The following is an 18,926-nucleotide window of genomic DNA, read 5'->3' as shown; positions in this document are numbered from 1 at the left end:
TGGGTTCCGGTGACGTTCTGTTATCCACACAGTCATTGACAGCAAACACGTATCTCCAGTCATCAACTTTCTGCTTGAGGTAATTCGCGTGCGATACCAAGTGAGGACAGAAAGACGCTCTCTACCGCCATGAAATGTCCGTATCAAGAATAGAGTAAGTCCACACATTCTTCATACAAAAAGCTGAAGTAAACAGGTCCCTACTCATCTAATATTACACACGGACACAGTTTAGTTCACGCACACGCCCACTAGCACCCAGCACTTTCATGCAGCCGTTTTGGACCAGTCTCGGTAGAGTGATTTTACTCTGCTGGAATCCGAATACGGTAATAATCCTCAGGTAGCACCCTAGAAGAGCTGAACGAATTCGTTTATATCAGAGACGATCATGGTATGAAGAGCAAATGTCCTAATATCCGAGAGTTCCGAACACAGCCCAACGGCCCCATCCTGGAGGGAGGCACTGCAGAGAAGGAAATCCTTATTTGGGACGCCATGTGACGTGCGAACTCGATATAACCCAGTGGTTAAGGCGCGAAGTTACTGACCGGGAGGTCCATAGTTCGAACCCAACCTGTGCATCTCGACTGCTCCCGTCAAGGCTCGGGCGACCTGGCAGCCTTCGGACTTCCTTCAGCTAGCGTGGTAGCTAGGCATCGAAAGGATGTTACAACAGAGCGATTACTCTGGTTTATTATACGTGATATACTGACAAAGAAGTCAAGGCATACCCGGAAAGCCAGAAATTGAGTCTCGTTGTTGTACAGGTCAACCCGTACAGTATAGACTCAACTTCGATGTGTTTCTAACGCAGAAATCAGTAGAAGTTTCCTAGAACGTTCTCTGATCCGCTCAAAAGCCACTCCCACACTACAGTAGAAAAAAATCCGAACTACAGAACTAAAAATATTCATCGGGACACACAGAAAAGGAATACATCTGAAATGTCTCTCATTATACAATTATCCTATCCTGAGACGTCCAAAAAGACAACACAAACCTACAGGGAAAAAATGAAAAAAATTGACAAATGGGTAGGAAAAATGGGTTAATAAAAACTGGGGAGTAAAAAATGGAACTAGTCAGATAATGAGGGAAGCCACGCACGCGGAGTTCATTGAAATTCGAGACGAATAGCGCATAATTGGAGAACGAGAGAGAAAAAACGTGCACATTCGACGAGTTTCTTAAGAGTGGTAAATGTTACGTCGCACTATACAAAAGCAAAATAAAACAAAAGCTCATTGCATGAAAAAAACAACTATGGAGGGAGGGAGGGAGAAACCAATGAGAGGGTGATGATAAAAACAATTGAGGCCCGAGATACATCAACAGAGAGAGAGAGAGGGAAACATGGAGATAAAATGCAAACGGGAATTACGCATGCACGGAATTGAAAACAGCACACTGACTGTCACATGTACGAAATGATTTCGAAAACGGCTACCTTCGAACACAAGATGAGAGACGGATGAATAGAATGCTGCGAAGAATTCTCACGCCAGAGGTTGGTATTGCCCGGATAGAGTTGGCAGTCTCGAGTTGCTCTTATAGTGTGTCTCAGTCGTGTACTGATCGATAAACGATCCTTCCTCGTTGAATTTGCCTGAAGAACAAAGCGTAAAGCATGGGTAAATGGAGCAGCAGAGATGATCAAATAGAGCAAGTCGAAGGAACTGCAAAGAACGAAGCATTCCAGTTTTCAAAGACGGTAATCAAAATATGGTGCCCAAAATGAGTGCAAGCCATCAGTAGTTTCGTCTCAAATGTGCATGCTTAGACTATTTTTGAGCAGAGATGTTTCGGAATCGTCCTGCATACCAAACTTTATTTCATGTACCTAAATGGGATGGTACTAATCGTTCCTGGGACAAAAGTAGCGTCAATCGGTCGTGTGAGAATTCCACCACTCGAACGAAATACATAAAGGACGTTAGGCATCCGGCAAACCTAGGATTGCACGGGACAAGAGCACCACAAATCAATATGTGTGACGATGTAGTGACCGTCTATCGTTGTTGTCAAGAGAGATTAGGCGAAACCGGATAACAAAGACGGATTGTTTTCTTTGTCACACAGTTTAATTAGCCTTGACAAAGGTGACCTTTTTGGCTACCGAAAGGTGGGCTCATTAGCTCAATCACCGCGCTTTGTCAGAACGAACAACAACCCTAGCACGGAACCCACGTTTACCGGATGAAAGCCCAGGAGGTGTGAAGCCATTTCGACGACACGGGGTGTCTTTAAACCACCTGCAGTGAAATGAATTCGTGAAAGCCTTTACCTGTCAAGGAGACTGCAAGTGGACATGGCTAAATTAAAAAAAAGAAACCTCATTTATGAAAATATACTGCGATATCTCGAGTATCGTGCCGACTGAGTCATGAGGAGGTCTGTGTGCAGCACTCTCGAGTGGAAGACATCATAAACAAGAGATTCAATTGAGTCTCCCGTGAAAACCAAATTGATTTGCAAATGAGTGTATTTCTCGAAAACAGTCCAATTTGGTTTCAAGTGGGACATATAGTTGACGGAAACTCTGGGACTGCACCTACCGGATGAGCCCCAAGAAGGGCGAAACCGGTCGTGGGCTGTCGAAGAGTTTTCAGCAACCTTGTGAGTAGTTTCCTTTATATAAAAAAAAGAAACCAACCGCCGACTTTCAATTTACCCAATGGATAGCCTACTAACTGAGCTAACAGAAATCTGCTCTTCGTTAGACTGATTCGAAATGACAAGCGATTGTTCACACCCCTGCCCAGTGGGCAAATATTCGAAACATCTCAGCTAAGTTGTCGAATTCCACAATGGACGAAGCGTCCATAACGTTCAACCACTCAAATAACTTTGTGTGAAGTGCTACAAAGTGGACAGAAATCAGGGGAGATTGTTTATGCTCAGTTCTGGGAGTGAAGTGAAGTCTGGTGACTGGATACCCGTTCAGAAGCACCACAGGATCACGATGGAAAGTGTTGTCGCATAGAACGAGGCAGGGTTTGTTCTCAAGGGTTGGATGGAACCGACTGACATCTTTCCATAACAGTAACAGGTGAGGACTCATAAGTGAAAAACTGTAGGAAAGTGTTGTCGCATAGAACGAGGCAGGTTTTGTTCTCAAGAGTTGGATGGAACTGACTGACATCTTTCCATAAAAGTAACAGGTGAGGACCCATAAGTAAAAAACTGTGGCCGAAAGAAAACATCCGCGAGCAAATTCTTGTGGGGGACTTGCATCACTGATATTGCAGACCGCGTCATGCAAAACCCTGGCAGAGATACGGTCGTGTATGGAGCCCAGAGATGGCAAAAATTGAAGAAAAAAGTGGGTAGGAAGAAATTTGTGACAGGGGATGGTTTGCGGAACACTGTGACAAACGAAAGACGAGGGCATCGCTACAAAGAATAACAGTGACGATCTGCTAATTGGTCAGGACATCGGAGCCGACAAAATGTGGCAATATCCTCGATGCACACACGGTCGAACACCGTTCTTGGGGCAGTTAAGGTCGCGGTTTCACTTTTGTCAGAGTTTCTATCTGACTGGATGATCGCTGATATATAGGTTTCTTCTCATTGATTTTCGACAGGGTACTGCCACCCAGTGGATACAGACTATCCTCCCACTGAGTTGCCTAGTATCAAGAACGCAAATACAAAGCACTAACAAACTGCACAGGCATGTCGTCACTCTTCACAACGCTTTAGTGAAGCTGAGCACAGAAAAAACACGTTTTCGTAGTGCAACCCTCTCTCTGGTAGAAGTACATTAAAAACAGATATCGAGCGGCCTCGCTTATGATGATGATACACGGAGCGACCATCGTTTGTCCTCGATGAAATTCAACCTAGGAACATCGAATTCGGGATTCCGCCTATTCGATGTATGATATGATAGGGCATTCAGAACTCTGATATGAACGCGTGTACTGGAAGGTCAAACAGACCATTGGTTAGTGACCACTGGATAAGTTAGAAACCGCATAAATGCTATGAACGGCCAAAGGAAGTTTTCTCACCTGGATCAAGGTTGTAGTCATCCAGTTCCCCATCGGCATCACTACCGATTTCCGCGCTGTAATCATTCAAGGAGCAGCGGCTGCCACGCAGAGGAGGGAGATCACTGGAACAAGGGGACAAACCGTTGGCTGTGACAGTTTATTATGAACAAATATGTAAGCGGTTATTTGTTGACTGTATGTTAATGTGTGGAAATAAAACAAGGGATCAGTTGCCCACAAAACTCCGTGCAAAGTGTGCAAAACGAAGCGCTTGCACGAAAAAAGAACATTATGGATCTGCGCATTGACAACCATTTCCTCTAGAGGATGGGAAGGGATGTAAACAAATCAGACGTAATAACCGGCATAACTGCAGAGTGGACCAAACTGCAGCGATGGATTGCATGCACACGCGCCATTAGGGGTGTGGCTCTCAGCGTTTGAATTACCACTGTGTCCTGACTCAGGGTCACAATCTGGAGAGACGATAATTACCAAAACAACTGAGTTTACCGACTACATCTGTCATAGTTCATGGTTAAGTCAAGATCTATTCGACCCTAAACTGTGCATTGCCCCAGAAACAGGGTATTCCGGAGAAATCAACCAACTGTCATACCGCGCCAATGACCAATCTAAAGCTATCTGTAAGTTATCAGAATCCCTACAGCCTTGGTCACACGTAACTTTAAGAGCTCAACCTAAAGTCGGATAAAACGTAATTACAAAAGTGACGCGCTTTCCAGCCTAAAGTCAGACACACATCTACTTATCTAGGAATGCACTTCTAACTGAACCTTGGCACCTTGGTAACAGCTCCACGGTCTACAGTACGAATCCCAGCACATTACAGGTAGCCGGCTAAGGCATGGACACGAGCAATCGGAAGGCCAGGTTGGAGCACGAATTACAGACTTCCGGATGGGTTGTTCATGTCCTAACCCACTGAGCTACCGATCACTCTGGATAAGATAGAGCACTTCAATACAAACAACACTCAGGATCCAGTCCGAACGCTGAAACCTCTATAGAACTATGCAGTATGTCCATGCCACTCTTTTTACAGCAAACTACTCTACTGATGTATTGATCCAGTAGCCGTGAGATGTCATCTTTCCAAAGTACACCTAAAACTTTGCAAGATTCCGACAAAAATGGGCCATATAATCATGTGACCACGTCTGACAGCTAAATCAATGGAGACGAACGTGATCACACTTATGTCCGTTCATGTTGCATCGAGTAGGTCACGGCCTGGATGGCCGACTGGATTAGACCCTTGACGAGTACTTTACTGTCCTCACAAAAAGACCGTTAGAAAAGAATACAGGAAAATCTTAGTTGTATTGTTGGGGGTCATGTATAGGAGAGAAGGCCGGTGTCAGGTTGTGCTTCGGATAGCAGTCCTCAACTGGACCTGCTTAGCTGAAGTTGGCTGTGTCCGCTTGATAATTCGTTTTTCTGATTGATCTACCTCACATCTTAGGTACCGGTGTTCTTGCCATACACATATATGGCGGAACAAATGGGAGTTTAGCACACACAAAAACGATCGTGCGCATCATCATCGCTGTTAGCTACAAGAACCGCGTACTTGTCGTACAGTGGTTGTAGCTGCCACAGTTTCGTTCACCGATGATTCGGAGAGGTGGGGTAGGTAGCTGCGCATTGGAGGCGCGAACTGGCCTCAACGAGAGGCAAACATTCGGTAATCACAGGTCACTCAGTTCATTCAACTTAAAACGTTCAGTCGGAATCCCAGCGACTGGCCGACAGTCAAACACTTCTTTTCTTTTAATGGCACACGATACATGACCTATGTTGACCTCTGTGTGAGACCTCTTACTTCTTAACGTCGTTACTATACCAGTCTACATGAATGCAAATATACGTTCTACGTGGTCGCTGAGGAGAGCAAACTAATGATTATACCCCGGTAATTAGGTCCTTTTGTTGTCCTGGTGAAGTAAATCAAATCAACTCTGTGCTCCAAAATTGCTGTCTATTTTTTACTTGAAACTACATATCTTCAGATGAAAAATCAGTGCTTTTAACCAGCCATCGCATCACAAATGCGATTTTTAGTCCTTCTAACTTTCTTGATTCTGAGTGCTGTCGAGGTTGACTAGATCCGACGACAAGAGAGTGGAAGGCAACAGCCATTAGTGGGAAAACTGATCGGGTGTTTATCATGTAGCTATGACATGATCCATTCCCAGCTTTTGTCTGGGTTGGTCCGTTATTGCTACCCTGAGTACCTCGAGAGTTACTCACGTCAACAATTCGAATGGGCCAGATGCAGAAGTTACCGACATTCTAGTGAGAAGCTGAAAATATGTTAAGGATGGCAGCAAACCTCGGGAGTGAGAGAGACCACGCATCCGTTCGAAATATAGGGGGGGGGGTGAATGATACAGACAAACAACCATGCTAAACAGTATAAAAACAAGGATACACAACTATGTAGGCAAGATGGTGGAGCATTTCGTATGGCCTTTCATTCAGAGACGGCTAGTGAGCGTGAGATTTCACAAGCGCTGGTGACACACATAATCCAGTGTTTATACGTAGCGAAATTACGATATAAGCTGAAGGGCGTCGAATTCGGTCAACGGAGGCGTGCGAAACGTGCGCTCGGGTCGAAAAACATCGGCACACATAATCAGAGGGCTGTCAGTACGGAAACATTTCTGGCAGTCAAAGCGATCTGATGTTGACCGTGGGTATGGATGGATAAAGTCCAAACAGTGCGACTACCCACTTAGGAAGTTCGTTGCCAGGAAAAAATATCCAATATGGATCACATTTGGCTGCGTTCAAATAAGAAACAATGCGTTTGAACACCCCGTTCTGAGCGTACAGCTTAGCCATAAGAACACCAGAACAAACAAAGCGCTCTCTTCAGTAGAGACTTTCGACACTTCGCTGAAGAAAGCGCAAACGTGAAAATCGGAGGGACCTAATCTCGGTCCATTACGGGAATTCTAGACCTTCAGACACTCACTCAACGAATATGGGTACAGATCGGAAACCTATTCAGCTAAGCATAAGATTACGCGGGGTACATCAAAGTCACAGTTCCTTCTTCTTAGCAAGGAAGTCAACACGCTCTTAGGCAAACGATAACTCAGTATGTGAAACGCAAGTACGAGGCCTCAAAGCAGTTTCCCCATTGCACAATCAAAAAGATGATGTCATCGTTATAAACCAGCATAGCTTGGTTCCGTCCGTAAATGCGCTTTGCTGATTGCGACTCTACGTCGCCTTTTGCTGCAAGAAGAATTTGTATAGATGCTAAAAACATGTGCGGAAAATCGTGCGTACTAATGCCCAGTCCAAACAAATACTGCTCGTCTGGATAACCGGTTTCATTGCTTGCCGAACTGGGGGTGGCAAAGTCAAAAACCTTTCCAATATGATTTGCTCTTGTTTGATAATAGTAAACATTCTTTAGACGGACCACATTGCTCACAAGGTTGCTAACAACTCTTCGACAGCCAACGACCTGTTCCGCCCTTCTTGAAGACTATCAGGTACGCGTAGGCTCCGATTTGTGGTCAACCTTATGTCCTACTTGTTTGCGCTTTGCAAACTAATTCAGTTCTAACGGAAGACCCAACTGAATCCAAGCTGAACCTTTCTTTCTGGATATTCTGCCATTGAATGTGCACCATAGAGGCAGCCTCAAAATTCGTTTAGCGGCTACTATCTGGTCGACAGCGATACCTACCTACCTAATCACCAATCCACCAAGACCAAGCATACGGACGACTTAACACCCGGTCGTGGACTGACGAAAAATTTTCAGCAACCTTATGAATAGAGTATTACGTCTACACAATATATCGCGATATCTCGAATGTCATACCAATTGAAACATGAGGTGGTCTTGTGCAGGACATTCAGTTGAAGAGCATCATAAATGAGAGATTCAGTTGGGTCCCAGATAAGTCTCCCGTCAAAACCAAATCGGTATGCAGATGAGTTTATAGGTCGAACTTGACAACCGAACAACAAGCCTCATGCGGATCGCAGAGGAATCACAGAAGTAATCTTCGGTATGGAGTTTATAGGTCGAACTTGACAACCGAACCTGTCTCAACAAGCCTCATGCGGATCACAGAGGAATCACAGAAGTAATTTATACCAAAAGGCACTGAACACGATGACATTAACAGCGTATTCATTTTTCTTGTCTGTACAAGCTCATCACCGAAAAGTCGTATCAAGGAAACGAAGATGAGTGGCCCGTTTGCCCTAGAAAAACTCCTCTGAATCACAAGCTTGTTTCGGCACGTAAAGTGACTGAGGCCAGATAATTAATTGACCAGCGACTAGGCATTTTTATGCCCTGACAGGGTCAATTCGGTGCTACATCTTCAAGCAATCGCCTCCTAGGTCTTCCTGCTCCAATTTCAGATTTTCAGAGCGACATTCTCAGCAGTACGCTATTCCAAAAAATATCGGAGACTGTCAATCGAAGACCACAGGGGTTGAACAACCTTCCCTACCTAGCTCAACAGTTACCAGGCTGGAGGATACTTGCAACAGGACCACCGTTGGGAGAGACGGACTGAAAGTGACATTTGCTGTGGACACGAGAAACACGCTAGACACGCTGTGAAGATGAAGGCGCAGATAGGACAGACTGAAATGACTGAAAGGTCAAGGCCGGCCAGGACAATTACCGGATAGATGACAGACAGCTTGGGTGTGAACATTTCGCTCGCAAGCATGGTGCGTGCGTGCGTGTGCCGGCGTGTGACAGACCACTGAAGGCGCGTGCGTTGTCCGTGGTAGACAACAAACACGCAAGGATTCGAGGGTTTCTTGAGAGTGTGAACATGGAATGTTTCAAACACAGGGTTTAGTAAGGAAAACTGACGTACACACCAGGGTCCTCTTCACCACATACTACTCAACACCATGTCTGGAATGGAGTCAAACAAAGCAGACGCATAGAGGCGAACATGAACTTTGGTCTTCCCAAGGCTCATCGCTGCAAAGTATGTTTGAATGGGCCGCATATAGAATATTGAACCGTACAGCACCCCCTAGTAAATGTTTCACGAGTTGACTAAAAACTTTGTAAAATTGGTTTCGTCCGCAGATATTTTCAGTTAACGATGAGGGTTGCAGCGCTGTAACGCAGCTTTGAGCGCATACTTCAGTCACATAACCCACAGCCAGTCATACATCTCCTTTCAACAAAGCTTCCTGACGAAGTTTTTTTCAGCTAGACCGAAAGGGCAACTGGGCCCGGGAAAGGTGGCCTAACTTTCTGATAGGTTTCGCAGACAACCGTCTCATTATTTGAATATCCAACTGAGTTGGCTGTCTTTCCGTGCGCATGAGAGTGCAGTAAACAACCAGATTATCCAGCATTCTGAACGCCCTGAATGTCGGCATTTTTACAAGCAAAGGCTGTCACAATACTGTTGTTCACTGATGAGCCGAAAAAAACTGCACTTTGGGACAATAACGCAAAGCATTAAAGTTAGGACACTCAATTGGTTGCGCCGACTATCGACGATACAGAGTTATGTGGAAACGTTTAGCTATGCGTCTCAGGAAGCAACTCATAGAGCAACATGCTGACTCGATGTGTGATTAAAACAGGTCTATCAGCATCTTTGTACCACTTGACTGTGGTCATAGCCTCACCAGGCGCGTTCCTAAGCTTCAACAGGTTATGAAGACCACACAAGCAGTTTCAACAAGTGTACAAACGGCCCAGGCTTGTGATACCCATGCTAAAAAACAAAAGAAGCTGGTAATGGACAAGTTTGCACACAATTCTAAAATTGATGTACTCTTTCCGGCAGTCAAGCAGCACCGTGAACTATTCTGCACTGACTGAAATGTCCACTGTCAAATGACAAGTACTACTGCGATGGTCGTCAGAGCTCAACACATACGAGCGATGGACGGAAAATCTACTGCCTGAAAAGAAACGGGGGAGGACAACTTCCGATCGCGTGAAAGGCAGTCCGCGTTTTAGTGATAAGGGGAAGATGTACGCCCTTCATCATTCTGGCTAGCATCAAAGTCAAATCTTTTCGGAAATAAAAGCGTCTAGCAGATAGAAGTGATGTACTTCATCTTTAGGAGGACAGAACAGCTAAGGCTGAAAGAGGGTTAAGTGTCAACTCAGTTTGTTCAGTAAACGGTTTACTTGCTGGGGGAAAACAAAGTAAGGATGTGTAAGAGCAGTACCCACGGCCGGATTTCATCTGAGTAGATACGAGGCTTATTCAATCCACTAACGGATAACACACAATCATTCAGCTGTAGCACCCTTTCGGTGCCTAACTGCCATCCCACCCAAAGGAAGCACGAGGGCTGGGATACTGCCTGGTTGCACAAGCCTAGACAGAGGAGGTCGAGCGTCAGAGGTCGGATTCGAACCACAGACCTTCTGAGCCATTTCGCCCCCGATAACACAAAAACACTGAAAAAAGCACTTTTAAAAACTGAAGCTCTGGAGGTATATAAAGGTTCCATATATGTGGTGGACAAGTGGGATGTGGTTGAGCTAGATCGTAATACAATGAAAGGATCAGTAAAGAAACTTACGGTCGCTCATAGATCTGGAAGTTTTTATTCTCCAAGAGCTCTTTATCGGGATCATGACCGGAGGCTCGTTCTTTCCGATCAACTAAGGAACGTACAGGAGGAAAGTACAGATGTAAACGTTTAAACTTTCGAAAATCCGGTCCACTAAGGGAAAGTAAAGACATCGAACTCGTAATTAAGCAATGTTGAAGATAATTGGACACCGTGAACAACTGATATACTGCGTCCCTGTTAGGAATAAAAAATAGTTTCACAAACCGATTCTTATGATAATTGAACTCAGCTTGTGCGAAAAAAAGGAGGGCGAGTTGGACGAAGTGGTTAGAGCGCGAATTTACTAACCCAAATGTCCGTGATTCGAACCCGACCTCTGCCTATCGACTTCCCCTGTCTAAGCTTGGGCGATCTGGCAGTATCCCAGCCCTCGTGCCTCCTTCGTGTAGCACGGCAGCTAGGCACCGAAAAGGTGTTACAGCTGAACGATTCATGCGCAAAAACTCCGGTGCAAATGGCAAGTTGCAGGTTACTAGCCTCTCGATTAGGCGACTGGAACTGCAATTTTCGAATTCGATGACAACAGTTGCTGGAAATAAGTGCCTAGCTACCATTCCAACAGGAGGAAGTACGAGAGCTGAGATGTTGCCAGGGGACAGTGGAGATGTAGAGGTTGGGTTTGAACCACGAAACTTCCGGTCGGTAAGTTCGCGCTTAAACACTAAGCTATCTCGCGTGCCTCAGTGGAGACAGTGGGCTTTTCGATTGATCATCCTATTCCTCATGTCAACAGGTTATGTCAACAGGTATTTTGAACAGAACCCAGATACAACAAAAACGTAGGAAAGTTATCACGAAAGACCTTATCGACAAACTTGGTCCGTACAAACCTTAATGCTTTTCACCTACCATTTGGAGGATGTTACTCTCCAGACGGATGATATCGTCTTGCAGTGATTCTGGCTTTCAACAAGGTCTCACGATGCCCTGACATGGTGAGATTAGAAAAGTGGTGCATTAATGGCACCAAACTCCAGAGGGTCGCATTCGGTCGTAAAATGTGTACGACTCTGTCGATGGCGGTCACCCATTGAAATCCATTGAACGGCTGCATGGCGAACCGTCTTCGTACCAGATAGACGTGTACCTTGTGTATAACTAGGTAGTACACCCTCACTTTGTTCTACTAAACAAGCCATTCTGCATTTTTGAGTTAATGTCACAGTTGATGAGCGACACAGAATGAGGGGTAGAAAATCTGGAAGTAGGGAACGATCGTTTTTCAATCATTAGGGAAACCGCCAAAGTTACCACATTATTCTCTCACCGTATTATCCTCCACATTACCTGACAACATCGGGCAGCAGAGTAAACTCCATTTAAATCAAAACCTTTATTTGACTGAGCGATGGTGGACAGTCCCCAAGTTGCCCATGACTGGGCTCGAACCAACGCACAAGTTTTTCTAGTGAACATCAAAATTTCTCTTGTATGAACAGGAAGCACGGATTGAATTAAGATTGCTCACGCAAAGCTCAACAAGGCAAAATTGGATAGTATAGCACGGGAGTAAACATGGACAAACAGTGTAATGTTTCCGACTACCCCTGAAAGGAAGGTCTTCGCTGCGGAGTTATTTATTAGGCAATGCCAACTGAACATTGCAGACTATTGGACAGGGAAGCAAAACTCTCATATGCATCTTGTTTACAAAAACTGAATATCCATCTTCTCCTTGAACGCGTCCTCCTGAACTTTCTTGGATATTCATTGACTGTTGCCCAAGTGCAGGCAAATGCGACCCCACAAATTCCATAATAGATCTCACTTTTCAAGAGACACAAAGGGGATTTACGAGAAACATACTGCTCGCATGAACCCTAATCAGTAGTATCGCCGCTACACCTCCACTGGAGTAAACGATTGGGATGACTACCGCCACATTGTTAGCAATCCTTGAAATGTAACGATTTGTGCACACAGAGGGAACAGACGCGACCTAACCGTGTACCAACATTACCACATTATCAACAGGTAACTGCTGATTGAAGGATGAATGGCCCTATATCCTGTATGGATGAGAGCTAATCCCACTATCGTTCGTGGTCAAACAGTTCAATGTTCAACCACTGGTCAGACGGTCACGGGTTCAAGCTCTGGAGTTTCATGAGATGACTCCCAATATGGATAAAACGGCTTTTCAGCATGGAGTGGCTTCACTGACAGGACCTAATTTCGACTGAAAATTTTTAATTGTGGCTGCGGGATTAAGTGCGTGTTGAAGTCAAGCGGTGTTGTTACCGTGCCGTTTTCGTTTCGACATAAATGAAAAGCGTGATTTAGCTTGACACTGTAAAAGATACGACTCAGGGGGGGGCTGTTTATGTCGTAGAAGTAAGGCCACCAAACGACGTAGATGAAATTTGAGAAAGCCACCACCGAATGTCCAAAAAAGAGAATGCACTGGTGGAATTCAAGATGTAGTAATATGGAAAACTTAGAGGTAGTAAAAACGCTACACCGGATCCCTGGAGCGAATGATCCCTAAAGCGATCGTTCTTGTCAATGCACTTAAAAAACTTTGGTGACCCGCAATACGTGTTGGTTGCTCACCGTGTCCTATAACTCGACCTATCTTACAGTCAGGAATGCACAGTTGCAATTCCACCTTGTGGCTGAAATGCTGGTCGTCTGTGTTGAATTCTGAACCCGCATTTATTCTCACCGAGTGCGATCAAAAGACAATCCTGGTTTGAAGCACGGTGATGATGAGGTGGATTGACGCAGGACATGAGTGCGTTTGAGTGACAAGCCGAAGCAAAAAGTATGTGAAACATTGGTTACTTGAGCGGAATGTAGCAACCGTGGTTCACGACCACAAGCAAAGCACACAAACACGGGGACCATTGTGCGTGTGTCATTGCCCCGAAGTGGCAAGTGGCGCAAGTGCCCAATGGAAAGATTCGTGTCACAACGAACTTTTCGACTCCTGGTTAGACCTGGGGCTGTGATTAGCGGTGTGTTCATAGGATATTCCCACAGATGTTGGCAAACGAACTTCAAACAGGTGACTGTCATCCAGACAGGGATCCTTTATTTCAGCGGTCTAAAATAACGTGAATCCCAGCAGGACCAGTCGCAGCGTACCCGGAACCAAGTGGAAACTGATGGGAATATCAGTTCGACAACTAAAATTGGGTCTTAAATCCTACGAAGAGCACAAATAAACAGCAAGTGAGTCCAGCATGCATGTCATAGAATTATGCTGTCCATGTTGTTGTTGGTGGAGAACATTAAGTGGTGCTAGCTGAACTCAACGCCGGGGTTTGAAGGATGATTCCGAATAGTTTGTGGCCGTGCCGGCTGATTCAAACGTAGATATTCCAGCTAACGACAGTGGGCAAAGAACGGACCTGTCAATCCTTAAGAATGAACCTACGGGGATGTAGCCGGCAAGGGGATGAGGAAGGGGAGGAACGAACATGTGAAAGGGGGAAGAAATCCATAATAGCATGTTTTCACATTACCCGCCATGCTGTATGCAGTAAGTAAGGCGACCCGGACAACAGACAGTCGGTGGTATGAGATTCTCTATGAATGTATAATTCATGGTTCTACATGGCTTGAGATACTGTCAGAACGCCCATACCTAAACAAGAATAGCAACAAGACCTTTTGGCTCAAGAGCCTAACGGCAAGGTAGCGGTCGTTGGCGAAAGACCGTCAGGGAATCCCAAATTCTTGAGCAGCAAGTCACCACACATGGTAAAACATCCAACCTGGAGGACCAGGAGACTATCTTAATCAGAGCTCTACCAACTGACGAACCTAGTACGAGAGGCACTGAGTGTCACACATACAGATAGCAGTTTTGTCCAATAGGTCACGGAGGTTCATAAATCATCACCGCGGTGAGATCTAGACTCTTCGTGACAGGCGGACTGGCATTATGTCAGCTCCCATATTCCTTTCGACTTGTAAGGTAGTGAACGCTTTGACGTAATCATTGAACCGAACACACTTGCGAATACCGTTCAAGGACTTCAGTGGCAGATAATGCTCCGGTTGCAGCGAACCAGACTGGATTTGACCAAACTGGGAAACGTGCGAACCCTGGTTAGGTGGAATAGGTGAAGTACAGACCGAAACCAGAGAGGAAACAGGATAACGGTTGGCTAAGAAAGTATGAACAGCTACACCAACCAACAGCTCGTCTGTTATAGAGCTCCAGAAACTGCCAGATTGCAACGATCGATTAATACTACTATGTGAAAAAGTGTTTCAGAATAGAACCAAGTGTTTCATACAGCAAATTCACATAACAGACTTTCGTTTGAATCAAAAAGTTCGACTAATGTCGCTTAATAAGGAAGCGCTTCGAGCACATTCCAAATGGAGAAAACGGAAATCCGCCTCAAAGTAAAACCGCGCACAGTATACATGAACGACAAAGGTTTCTTATGTGGGAGCAAAATACCGAATACGTGCACCTCTTGTGGGACAGGGTAGACGGCTCTCTCCCTTATTGTTCCTGTGGTTCGACAGGTAAACTCGTCCTGATCAAGAAGCCAGACAAAGTGGACACGAAGATTTACGAGATCGTCCATGGTGACTCGACATGGTAGGAGTCTACTGAAGTCTTACGCTAGCATGGTAGTGGATTCATGTTGTCGCAGGTGTCTGGCAGGGACATGTTGAGTACAATCCACAACCCGGCAAGGTTACAACACCGGGTTAGGACAATGTCGACGGAAAGTGAACTAGTTACACCAAAGGTTATGTGCCATGGGCGGAAAAAGTACTGTACTATACTGCGCACCAGAATCTGCCCAAGCAAAGCCTGGTTTGCTTCAGTACCCGGCAAAAGTTAACCGTTTTCAGTGCACTCTTTTGCTTTCGCTCGGTGCCAGTCATTCATTATGTTGCTACTATTTGATTGCCCAGCTGGGTGGACATCATCGCCAGATGGTCGATTGTTCTATTGAAACAGCCAACAGCCAATCAACACACCCGAGTTACGACATTGCCAACCGACCGATATAGTTTGGGAGTTATTCATTCTGCGAAAATGTATCCTTCCTCGTAGTTTGGGAGTCGACATGGCGGAAACGCGCGAATCTAATCGAACGGTTCATCGCTTGACTTAGAAAAGTATTTATTGTAGACCGGCATCTGCTGTCAATTAGTACGATGGGGTCAAAGGAATAGAAGCGGTTTTCAGACGGTTTATGCGTGGCTAGGTGAGAAAACGCCAAGGATTCTTAACTTTTGCAGCGGGACCAAGTTTCCCAATACTCGTCAGCCTGTCGACTACGATGAATCATCATGACGGGTTACCTAACAAAAGACGACATTCGTCTGGACATAAGAACTGAACACACAAGCTCTGATGTGCCAGGAACCGGACGATGAAGGGTGAGCTCATGCCCTCAAACCACCGTCGACTAGAGGAGTCCATGCGTTCATGTTGGCCGAATCAACAACGTGGAATGTCACAGTACGTCGGCTAAAATAGGGATCTCCACAAACGTAGTCCCATTCAGCGTTCGGTAGGAAGGTTTTGACTCGTCTAAAAGATCGACCACAATCCGATTCCAGCAATCGACTGCGATGACGCCCACCGCACCAGTGTACACACGGAAAACCGGATGCCCCGTCAACTTGTAGCCCGAACAGCCAGAAGCATGTGAAATCATCCGGAAGTGTGAGGCTCTCCACAAAAACGACCGAAAATTGATCTCAGTTTCTTCCGCAAACATAAAATTAAGGGGAGATTCAAACTGACAACTGTGATCGCCCATCACAAATGGTTAAGGCTGAAAATAGGGCATTTCTCACGGGATGAGATAGATAACAATAGTTTGGAAAAAACATAACAATCGTCTGTGCGATCTCATAAGAATCGTGAACAAAATCGTTCAGCTGTAGCACCCTCCAGGTGCCTAGCTGCCATGACACCCGAGGGAAGCACGAAGATGCTGCCAGGTTGCCCAAGCCTAAACAGGGAAAGTCGACAGGCAGAGGTTGGGTTCGAACCACGGACCTTCCGGTCAGTGATTTGAACATCCGCAAAACTGCAAAGGCATTCGAGGGTACACAGAAAAGTTTCTAAGTACAAAAATCCATGGAGAACTTACGCATATAAGTCTCTCCGCGGCTGCGCATTACTATGCAGGCAGTCAGCGCACCGATGATGATGATAATCACAATTGCAATCAGTACGGCAGCAATCCACGAAAATCCTGCACTGGCTGCATAAACAAAGGAAGGGAAACATCATCCTCAGTGACAGCAACCCCAGAGGAGAATACGGGTATCATAGAGTCAAAACATAGCGCTGTAGAATGGGATGTTATAATCTTACCGCGAGGGCTCTTCGTTGCTGTAGGCTGAAATGGGTAACTGATAGAGCAAGGATTAATACGAACCGTTCTGCAACTTCTCGCTCTTACGTGGAATTCAGATGTACTGGTAGAATGATTCATCCAACAGCGTCTACACACCCATCTGTTCTTTTAATTCTGACAAATATGAGAACGAGTTCATTTCGGGTCGCTGTGTGTGATATATCCTTGGGCACATACCAGCAATAGGCGCTTAACTCTCAGCCTTTAATCGAAACGGACGAACCTCCCTAAAGGATATGCAAACTACGGCTGCCAGTCGACATCAGCGGAGACCTTACTGCTAGTTCATTTCGAAATGGCCTGCGGAATACAAGCAGCGATGGTAGACTAAGGAAAATAAGTTAACCAGGTCCCCCACAATTGTAAAGTTAGCGTTCCGATTGGTTGTTTGATCGATGGGACCGGTTGGAACGCGTGCAGATTGAACTGAGATTGATTCCACTCTCTACATGTTCGTTTTGGCTTAACCGAATCTACACTATTCGGGCAATCACATCGAATACTAACAGGAGCACCACAGCGCGTCAGATGTTGACTCAGTCGCGCGGTTGGCTATTTAGCTTATTCATTTGTTGGTCAAACAGCTGTGTGACCGTTGCTCCAGGCTGTTCAAGACCAGGACGAAAAACCTCGTGCAAATGAGCTTTTCGGCAATATGGTTCTAGGCGATCTAGTGGTCTTCTGAGGGCAAAAACAGTAGAAAGGTGCAGTTTTCTGATTGGCGGAAGTGCGCTGAATTTTGAGGGGAAAAAGCATAAGTCTTTCGTGTTCAGTGACACGTACTCTTAATTAGATGTTAGGAATATTGGCATGGGTAAGCGTGTCACCTCGGTTTACATGACGTAGCTTTTAGGAAGACCTTGAAACCTTCTCTCAGTGTTGTGGGAGTCAAATATTAGTGTAAAACAATTTCAGCGTCATAGATAACTAAAGTAGTATCATTGAGATGACCGATCTAAGCACATGTCACATTCAGTAAGGGGCACACCAGGGGACGGATTCGAACCCTTGATATTCCGCTTGCCAGCCATGTGTTCCCAGAACTGGGCTATCAAAGACATCACTACACGTACACACGTGAAGCTCATGTGTGATTTGCCGCGGATCTACCTAATGGGTTGACAGCCATTAACGCCATTGGTGAACCTTTTGCGAGACTTCTTCTGAGGCCTCACCGAAGGCAAGGTTCGGGACGAGACGCGTTCAGGCAAAATGACCGACCCATCGAAGCAAGAGCTACCAGCCAACGTCATGTGCCATGACTGACTACAACCGTTATCGTTATCCGTTTTGATCGTTTGACACCAGAAACGGGCACACTCAACATAAATATATCCTTCCCCCTTGCAAACTGGTTGGAACTTCTTCGTCAGGGAGAGCTAACAATGGAATTGTGATGCGCTATCAATGGTATGGGGAGTGCCTGTTGTACTTTCCCTCTGCAACAGGTCGTTATTGGAAATCAAAAGGCGTATTCTGCCTGAGGAAAAGGAGGGTTTGGTTCTCCGAGGATGAACTGAAACCGAAAGAAATCGCGTCATCTTAGTTGTTTCTGTGCAATACGAAAAAGTCCTGTACTACCATTTGAAGAATACAGCTGGATACATAAAATGTGGCTCAGTGTACCAGTTACTGTAAAGTAGGTCATCATCATCATCACTGTCAGCTGTAATAACCGCGTACTCGTCCTACTGTGGTTGTAGCTGCCACAGTTTCGTTCACCGATGTTTTTTCTTCGGGGGGGGATATGTACAGTGGGCTGTCAAGTGGGGGGTTGGAAAAGGAGCTATGCATTGAAGGCAATAGCTTGGATGCACGAGCGCCATCGAGGGTGCGACTGGGCCATGTCTGACAATGTCTAGCCATTGATGTGGCCCGTCTCGGGGTCCCCCTCCAGGAAGACGGCAGTGACCAGCGCAGCTGAGTTTGCTGGTAATTGCTTTCATAC

The 18,926-nt window shown here is 45.6% G+C and overlaps 1 protein-coding gene across 1 annotated transcript in view; it reads right to left on the bottom strand.

Moving 5' to 3' along the window:
* Nucleotides 1-918: 918 nt before the first annotated feature.
* Nucleotides 919-18,926, bottom strand: part of T265_04089 (hypothetical protein) — a gene marked incomplete at both ends in the record, with an annotated part of 56,798 nt that continues 38,790 nt past the window's right edge. The window contains 4 exons of the mRNA XM_009168735.1: nucleotides 919-1,609; nucleotides 4,020-4,123; nucleotides 10,578-10,659; nucleotides 16,709-16,822. Of these exons, the coding sequence (XP_009166999.1) occupies nucleotides 1,500-1,609; nucleotides 4,020-4,123; nucleotides 10,578-10,659; nucleotides 16,709-16,822 (410 nt within the window). The remainder of the gene's footprint in view (nucleotides 1,610-4,019; nucleotides 4,124-10,577; nucleotides 10,660-16,708; nucleotides 16,823-18,926) is intronic.

The sequence above is a fragment of the Opisthorchis viverrini genome (assembly GCF_000715545.1).
Source record: "Opisthorchis viverrini unplaced genomic scaffold opera_v5_64, whole genome shotgun sequence".
Lineage (NCBI taxonomy): Eukaryota > Metazoa > Platyhelminthes > Trematoda > Opisthorchiida > Opisthorchiidae > Opisthorchis > Opisthorchis viverrini.
The sequence above is the reverse complement of the archived record's forward strand: the minus strand, read 5'-3'. Positions and strand labels throughout refer to the sequence as shown.